General features: G+C 38.6%; 1 protein-coding gene across 1 annotated transcript; it reads right to left on the bottom strand.

The window, feature by feature from the left end:
• Window positions 1-1220: 1220 nt before the first annotated feature.
• Window positions 1221-9137, bottom strand: LOC117824877 (cytochrome P450 2J6-like). Its single transcript, XM_034700370.1, has 9 exons — window positions 8900-9137; window positions 7459-7621; window positions 7150-7299; window positions 6601-6761; window positions 4506-4682; window positions 4299-4437; window positions 2211-2398; window positions 1972-2113; window positions 1221-1831 (listed from the first exon to the last, which is right to left on the bottom strand). The coding sequence occupies exons 1-9, from the start codon at window positions 9098-9100 to the stop codon at window positions 1656-1658; spliced, it is 1497 nt and encodes a 498-aa protein (XP_034556261.1). The 5' UTR covers window positions 9101-9137; the 3' UTR covers window positions 1221-1655.
• Window positions 9138-9396: the final 259 nt, after the last annotated feature.

Below are 9396 nucleotides of genomic sequence, written 5' to 3'. Positions count from 1 at the left end.
TGTTATGAATATATATGTAATGTATGTGTATGAATTTATGTGCTTTGGCAATAAAATGTCTTTGTTCATGCCAATAAAGCAAAATTGAATTGAATTGAATTGAAAACATTTCTTGTTATGTGGATGAGGTGCTGTGGCCAGACCGAAACAGAAGAGAGGGTGCAGCATTGTTTTTTTTAATTATCTTTTTTATTTTACTGTAACTGTATACAGTAAATTATTCTGTTGTTTTTTATGTAGACTACTGTATGTGCAACTTTGCGTTGATTGGGATGTACACTGTGTACACAGTTTTTTTGGGGGGGGGAAATAAAATATATTTGTTACTGTGTATTTTTGTGTTTTGAGTTTACAAACAATATTCTAAAAATATTTTGTGTATTATGTGCAACTGCTTGTTTCACTGTAAATCCTTCCCAAACAGTAGTATCAACTTAAATTACCCAGCAGTGTTTAGATATTAAGTTGACCTAAAACTGTCAACAGAACAGGGAGCCAGTTTTTGCTTAGCAGTTAAAGCACGTGTCGAGGATGCAGACCTCATTTCAGAGGTTAAACTCCCAACCATGACACTTTGATACATGTCTTCCTCTTTCTCTTCTTCCTACATTTCTTGTCTCTCTTCAGCTGTTTTATCTAATAAAGGAAAAATGTCCTTAAAAAATAACTTATATACAAAATAATATTGTGTAGCGGATCATGTCTTACCATCTCTAACTGTTGGCTTTTTTTAGGATGTTGAAGTCTCAAAACCAAATTTATCTGTGATTTCAGTTGAAGTATGAAGTCTTCACAAAAACAAGCTGAGATAATTCAAGCCAGGTCAGTCAACAGTACTGTGGACCACGACCCCAAACTCATCTGGAGTCTATCCCAGCTGTCATAGGGGGAAGGGTACACAAACATGGTATCCAGCCTATACCAAGGCTAGGGTTCAGTTATCAAAATACACTAAAAATTAGTTAGTTCAGCTCAGATGTCTTATTAAAGGGCTGAAGTAAATCAGGTAATAAAACATGAATGATCTAAAGACCTTTATCTGTCTGTTGTTGTTGAAAGGAAATCTCAATTTCACAATGTCCTTAGGGGCCAAGCCCCCCCCCCCCCCCCCCCCCCCCCCCCCCCCCTGTTCTGATGCTGAAAAATACTCTAGCAGTGAGGTTAACAAAGCAATGACTTTCAGTTAGAAGCTTTCTTGCACACAAAAAAAAAACATTCAATGTCTTTGGTAATTTTTATTGTTGCTTATGCCTAAAGTACAGACACATAAGCATTATACAGATTGTGTTTGAGGCAAAAAGAGATAGCAGATTAAGACTTTAGAAACTGTCTTTGAGAGCTATTTTTAAAATCATTATCTAACTTTAATTTTTAAATCTCTGATTAAAATGATTTACATGGAACAACCTAAATTACAAGTTGGCATATTCAAGTTACGGAAAGAGAGGCCTCCCCTTGCAATTTGCCTGTTTCTAAGAATTCACCCATCTTTATTTAACAAGTTCAACTTGAAAAACATGTAGAAGAATAGATTTTGCTGCTGTCTGATGAGTCAAGTGTCAGAGTTAATTAAGTGAAAAATGCTGAACACACCAAATTAAAAAATATATATATCGAAAAAAATCATTTTATGTTCTTTTGGAACAGTTGTTGGTTTATCTGGGTACAGCACAGAGGCGGTAAGCTTTGGGACTGCGACTGAATCCTAAAACAAAATCCAGATTGGGCTGCTCGCCATCACATGCAGAGACAGAAAACCTCTGAAGAAGGGAGGTAAAAAAGAGGAACAACTCCATCCTGGCAAGCTGCTCTCCAAGACACACACGTTTCCCTGATGATACACAAATGTACAAATTAGTTGTATTAATACAATTTCTTTAGAGATTCACATCAATCATAAAATACTGCTGCAGCTCTGAGTATGAAACAACCATAGACCAAAGTTTGACTGAGTCGTATAAATTGACCAACCTGCTGAAAAAGGAAGGAAGGCCTCTCTCTTCCTGAATTGGCCGTCTTGATCCAGAAAATGTTGAGGGTTGAAAGAGTGTGGAGTTTCCCACATCGACTCATCATGTAGAACTGAGTTCAGGGTGGCCATGATGATGGTGCCCTGAGGAATTTATAAAAGTAGCATATCAAGCTATTTTTGTTATGTTGGTATTTTTCCAGTGAGTTTTAATTAATCAACAAAAATATGCATCATGTACCTTTGGAATTGTGTACTTGTCCAGTGTGGTGTCCTGGATTGTCATTCGGAACACATTTAGGGGAATGATGTTGGCCATTCTCTGGATCTCATGGATGACTGCATTAGTATAAGGCAGGTTTTCTCTGTCATTCATAGAAGGCAATCTGGATGAACCGACAACAGTATCTATCTCAGCCTGGACTTTCTCTGTATACAGTGAGAACAGAAAACAACATGAGTCATTGCACAGCAGAGATTGCATTATTGAGCAACATCTTTCAGATACTTGCTGTCCTGATACAAGACTGCCTTTTTTCTAAATAGTTCGACATACTGCTTCTAAAATCTTGACTGAACTGAAAAACAGTGTTATTCCCATACATCCAGCTTCTCTTTCACTGGCTTTAATGTACTAGTTTCTACACATCTTCTTAAAGAGATTGTTTGGGTTTTTAAAGGGAAGGTGGTGTAGGGTAATTATCATGTGTTAATGTTTTATACCATATACACTAGATATCAGTCAGCTGGCCTGTTCCTATCAGAAGTTCCAACAAAAAAGTTCAGCAATGTACCTCTGTGAACAGCATTTCATTGTTTACATGTGTGATAATGTTTTTTCTTTAATTTGTTGCTTTTTCTAGAAGCCAGCTGTCTGCAAGACCTTCTCAGCTACTTCCTTTTAAATAACCTCACTGTAACCAAGGTGAGTGGCCACGCCCCTCTAAAAGCTTAAGCTATGATCCACTGCAGCTTCAGTAGTCGTGGAAGCAAAAACCCAGGTGTGGGAGGAGTTCAGGGAGGCTATGGAGAAGGACTTTTGGTTTCAGACTCCTTTATCCAACTGACATGTCCTCCGAGGAAGAGGCAGAATCTGAAGACCCAGGGGGGGCCTCAACCATATACTTTGTATAGGTCGCTGACGTAGTCAAAAGCTCCACAGTGGCAAGGGGCCGGGGGTAGATGAGATTTGCTATGAGTTGTTGAAGGCTCTGCACATTGTTGGGTTGTCTTGGCTGACACGCCTCTTTAATGTCATGTGGAGGTCTGGGACAGGGCCTGTGGAGTGGCAGACCGGGTTGGAGGTTCCCATTTTAAAAAGGGGGACTCGAGAATGTGCTCCTTCTCAGCCTCCCGGGAAAAGCCATCTCCAGGATGCTGGAAAGGAAGCTCCGGCTGAGTGTCGAACCTTGGATACAGGAGGAACAATGCTGTGTTCGTCCTGGCCTTGGGACAGTGGACTAGCAATTTACCCTGGCAAGGCTTCTGAATTGGCATTGGAGTTTGCCCATCCAGTCTACATATTTCTTCTGGACTAGGCCTACAATTATGTCCCTTGGGAGTCTTGTGGGGGGTTCTGCAGGAGTATGGGGTTGAGGGGATGCTATTATGAGCTATCCGATCCCTGTATTACCAAAGGGAGAACTGTGTCCGCATACTTGGCACAAAGTCGGACACGTTCTCAGTGGGTGTTGGCCTCTGCCAGGGTTGCCCCTTGTCACCGACACTATTTGTAATTTTCATGGCCAGGATCTCAATGCCCAGCTGGGGGGAGGACGGTCTCCAGTTTGGGGGCCTCAGAAAATCATCTCTGCTTTCTGGGGACAATGTGGTTCTGTTGGCTTCTTCGATCTGGGACCTCCAGCAGGCACTAGGGCGGCTTGCAGCTGAGTGCTAAGCAGCTGGGATGAGAGGCAGTACCTCCAAGCCTGAGGCCATGGTTCTCTGCCAGAAAACATTGGATTTGCTCTCTCTGGTAGATTCAAAAATTGCCACTCTGTTGAGTTACCTTTCAAAGTATTTATATTTATAAATTTTTTTGGATTCTTTTAAAATAGAAGTTAAAATAGACATGATTAGTGGTGAGAACCCTTCTAAGTTTCAGTTAAGGCCCTAATGTTTACCATGCCTGGCCACCCCTACAAAAGTCACTGCTTGGCTACCACAGTCAAAAGTTCAAACCCATCATTGATCGTAACTCCAATTGACTTCACTAAAAGTGAATTGTATTACAATATAATACCATACAAAGATGCTTACAAACTTAACAAACAAGAGATGGGACAGATAAGACTTATACACAGACCAACACACACAAACCACACCACACCTTGTATACGAGGGTAGTACATCATGTAAAGCAGTCCCCAAAGTAAAGTTGTGGAAGTAGTTTCAGTTCCAGCACCAAACAGGTCCAGAGTGCAAGCACACAAGTTCTCAATATCAAAACCAGACTCTTTGTCCTCCTCCTATAAACAACACAAATGTTAGTTTCAAGTATCCGACAAGAATAAGTGTCATAGTGGAAAACGTTTACCTCTCCCATCTCTGTAAGGAAGCAGTCGATGTAGTCCCTTGGTGAGGATGGGTCTAAGCTTTCTCTGTGTTCTTTGATCTTGTTTTCTATAAAGTTCGTTATCTTATTCATCATAGTGAAAATCTTCTGGTGAGGTCCAGGCAGCCACTTCATCAGCCAGGGCAGTGTGTTATAAACCTACAGAGCAGTGAAACAGTTACAAGATCAGGAAGAAGCATTACACCTGAACACAGACACAAGAGGAGGTTATAGAAAATAATCACACAAACTAGGTATGTTAGCTGAGATAAGGAGACTCTACATTGGTTTAACTACTAGTACATTTATTCAACATAACAAACTACAGTGATAGAGGATTTCACTATGATTGCTTACCCCTAAAAAAAGCCTACACTTATGCCACAGTTTACACCTGATCTTTTCATGCAGTTGGCATCTTTTCAGAGAACACATCTTAACTGTCACAGCAGGAAAAGCAAAGGAGTAAACAATCAAACAAATGTAAGCTGAGTTCCATTTAGCTGCTTTCATTTCACAGTTATGATATTATGCCTTCAACCTTTTTGTCATGGGACACCTAAATACAACTTTAAAAAAAAAAAAAAAAAGTTTGGATTCTATAGAGGCATTGTATGTTAGGCCACTTAAAGGTGACATATCATGCAAAATTGACTTTTAATGGTTCTCTACCTGAAATATGTGTCCCTGGCATGTCTACAACCCCCCCGAGGATGAAAAAAATCCATTCTGCCCCTGTTTTGATTTCTACACCTTTCTGTAAATGTGTGTGAAACAAGCCGTTTCAGACTTCCGTGTTTTTGTTACGTAACAACAATATCCGGTCTGTCACGGAGTCAGAGCTCGGAGCTTGTTCAGCCCATAGACTGTATAAAACAATACTGAATCCCCCCTCCGTTTTTCATTCCCTGCACAAATGTGTGCTAACAAGGAGCTTAGGAGGGAGGCATGCTAATTGTAGGCTGTCTTAATAAACACAAAGGTCGGTTTTACTCCCCACGTCTGCAGATTTGAAGATCTAGTGGAGGATTTTTATTTATCATGGATAAGTGCTAGCGCTAGTTAGCATAGCTACATAGCTACATGTCGTAACTGTAGCTGTGTACCAAGACACACGTCGACATACTGACAAATAAAACAACAAGAAACACAGAATCTGTAACCAATGGTTCAGAAAGGTCCTGCTGCCTTTCTGGTAGAGGTTGGTTTTACTCCCCACGTCTTCAGATTTGAAGATCTAGTGGATGATTTTTATTTATCATGGATAAGTGCTAGCGCTAGTTAGCATAGCCACATAGCTACATGTTCGTAGCTTTGTACCAAGACACACACCAACATACTGACAAATAAAACAACAAGAAACACTAAATCTGTGACCAATCCTTCAGAAAGGTCCAGCTACAGGCGCCTCTCCATCAGGATCAGATTCTGGATCAGATTCAGAGGGTTGAAGTAACGCAGGTCTCTGAGCAGCCGTGTATATTCAGCCAACATGTAAACATTAGATCAACGTGCTGGACAGCCGAGGCCCATCCACTTCCTGTTAAATTTATCAATTTAAATAAGAACTGTTTAGGATACTTAACTTGAATATCTAAAACCCATTCTTTTCACTTCCTATTTATTAAGTTCATTGTCTTTGTTCTGCAGGTCACATAGAGGCATTGTTATGAAAGTGCACAACCTGTTACAAACTCCTCAATGTAGGATTTGCATCCCTAGAAGTGTGTCTATGATCAGAAATAATAAGGATGCAGCTGACAATGCTGTGTCCTCTGTGGTTTTCTCTAACTAACTGTTACCAGGTATAAATCATGGTTACCACCACGTTCTTTCTTAGCACAAAAGTTGGTAATCACTTATTCCATCCCTCCCACCTGAGGTGTGGTACACCTCATTGGAAAAAAATTTACACTGAAACATCTAAGCCATTACAATGTACATTCTGGGCTTTCCCTACTTCTACCTATCAATGACATTTTATGTTGGTCTTATCTATGTCATGTTGATTTTGTTCTTCTGGATCCCCTTTTTTCCAATTTAGTTTAGTGCATTTTTTTCAACTTAAGAGACTCACCTGTGCCCACGTACTTCCCTGCAAGTACACAATGTCAGTGACGTGTTGAAGAAGGCTCTGGTAATGCTTATCAGTGTACTCATAGCGTTCCCCAAACACCAGGCAGTTTATGATGTTGGACACAGCATTGTTTATCAATGACTTGGCATTAAAAGGCTGGCCTGTAAAAGAGAAAACTTAGATTATGTATCAATAATCTTTGTGATAAAAAAGATGACAGAGTCAATTCATTAAAAAAAGAAGAAAAATAAACTGCTGCGACTGACTGATTATATTAGAAATGACTGTGATAGTAAATGATTGACAGGTTGGAATTACATACATTATACTGTCATTACCTAAATGAAGCAGGGAAATAGAGTCAAAGGTAAATGGTCGAAGGTTTATGTTCTAAGGTTGCATAATGTTTGTGCATGTTGTGTGTCAAAGTCAAAGGACAAGAGTAATTAAACAAATGCACTAAGGGAGAAACACAGGACTACACAGTAACTAGTTCACAATCTTGAGTTTGTTAATTGCTGCTTAATAAAACATGATAATGTTTAGTGCCTTGCTGAAGGGCAAAAGCCTCGGTGAGATAGTGGCACTCTTGTTGGATGGATGGCTCCAGGGACTTCTTGCCTAAACCAAAGTTTCTGAGTGTATGAAGAGCGAATCGCCTCTGTTGTTTCCATGGATTGCCATTTGAAAACACCAGACCTATAAAAACAACAAAAATAGCATTTGACTGAAAATAATGAGGGATACAAACGTTACAACTAGTTCAGTGGTTGAAGACATAATCACAAACAGTCTGATGATACCACCCTAGGTTGATATCAACTACTAACTAGTAGTTACATAACACAAAAACTGTACCTTTGTTTCCAAATGTTGCCTCGAAAAGCGGTATGACGGGGCGATCTACGTAGTCCTCTCCTTTTTCGACAAGGGCCTCCCTCACAAGCTTGTAGCCGTTAATGACCACAACTCTTCCACCAAAGAGCCGCAGGCTGAAAATGTTTCCATATTTCTCTGCAAACTTAACACACAGGACAGACAAGTGTTCGGATGATCAATCAATGAATCCATCCATCCATCCATCCATCCACCCATCCATCCATCCATCCATCCACCCATCCATCCATCCATCAATCAGACTTTTTCTTGGAAAGTGCTTTTCATACAATGACATTGTAACACAAAGCGCTGTAAATAAAAATAATAAAAATAGGATAAATTAAAAATACAAAAAAATTAAAAGACCCCCGATCCCAATCCTAACCCCAGTCACAACCCGAAACTCACCCCACAATCCATATGTAAAGTTAAAAGCATGATATATGCAATAATAATAGTAATAATAATAATTATAATAATAATTATAATAAAATAGTAATAATAATAATAATAACAACAACAATAATACTAATACAAATAATTAAATATATCTATATCTATATCTATAACTATAATAATAATAATAATAATAATAATAATAATAATAATAATAATACAAAATAAGTTGCTGAATGAACGGAGGAAACGCTGTAATGATATCTAAATGAAGAAACACTGGAGGTAAAATAAGATGTTAAAACTCAACCCAGGAAATTAAACTAAACCAAAATAAAAGACATTGCTAAGATAATTAAACACTAAAAGATTAACCTAGTAAAAGAAACTAAGATGCTACACTAAAAGTAAAACAGTAAAGTTAAACAGTATGAAAAATTAAAATGCTGAAAGGTAATCTGTAAACATAAAATGACAAAATCAAATTATTAACTAAATAAAAAATGAAATAACCCACAACAAATAAATGAACTCAAAATACATATTTATTAAAAACAAGACCGTATATAGCTAAAGTGACTAAAAAGTGAACTAAGTAATAAATAAATAAATAAATAAAGTAGGATGGAATAAGGCAAGAATAAGACGCAGTTAAGAGCGAGACTAAAAGGTTGTTCTTGAGTTTGCTTTTACTAATCTACAATCAGAAACCTTTCTTTTTCTATATGACTGTTTCAGATACAATTTACCTATAATTTCAGGGCCAATTCAGGAACTGAGAGGTACTTACAATACGATGCTAAATGAAGATCTAAGGCAGGTCAATCAACCTTACTGTGGACTTGCCCCCTAATGCATACAGAAGCCTACTTGCAAAATCCCTGTTGTCTTATCCTGGGTAAAAGAAAATTATCTGTTATTTGTAAATGTGCCAAATTCAATCACTCACTACTTAGGATACTTTTTCATTTTAATTATCTGATATTATGCTTTATTGAAAGAACCTGATATGACTTAGTCAAACCTCTGTAAACTGCAGGTGGATCCTCCTGGATTGGATGCGAAGGAGATCACCGATCCATGGAAGAGACCACGGTCCAGGAGGAAAGTCTGAAGGCACTCTGTTCTTCCAAACATCAGCCAACAACACAAACACACACAGAAATATCAGAATGCTTCTGGTGTCCATCCACTCAAACCAGAGCAAATTTACTATTGTCTCCATTATCTCGTGCGTGCCAGCCTGTTGTGCCACTGTGTTTATTACTACTCAGAGACTCAGTACCCAGGGCGCTTAAGGTTAATGCATTTAAAATAGGAAGATCGAAATTTATAGTAAGTCAGTTTGTTATTAACCAACAATTTCCGGTTTTCGTGCGCTTACTTCAAAATAAAGGCTCAGTTCACAGACAGTACAAATAAGTGCGCGCTCGTTCTTCACAGGCAGAGGGAGTTGGATCATTAGTTTAAATCAAATTAACCGTAAATATAGAAACCCTGTTGAAAGAAAAGTCCTGCACT

Source organism: Notolabrus celidotus, chromosome 2 (assembly GCF_009762535.1).
Source record: "Notolabrus celidotus isolate fNotCel1 chromosome 2, fNotCel1.pri, whole genome shotgun sequence".
NCBI classification, from domain to species: Eukaryota; Metazoa; Chordata; class Actinopteri; order Labriformes; family Labridae; genus Notolabrus; species Notolabrus celidotus.
The sequence above is the reverse complement of the archived record's forward strand: the minus strand, read 5'-3'. Positions and strand labels throughout refer to the sequence as shown.

Coding starts and splice junctions, on each gene's coding strand:
- LOC117824877 (XM_034700370.1), bottom strand. CDS start 9,100: ATGGAGACAATAGTAAATTTGCTCTGGTTTGAGTGGATGGACACCAGA. Junction 6,762..7,149: donor GGCTTTTGCCCTTCAGCAAG/GCACTAAACATT, acceptor TCTCTTTTACAG/GCCAGCCTTTTAATGCCAAG. Junction 2,114..2,210: donor ACAAGTACACAATTCCAAAG/GTACATGATGCA, acceptor TAAATTCCTCAG/GGCACCATCATCATGGCCAC.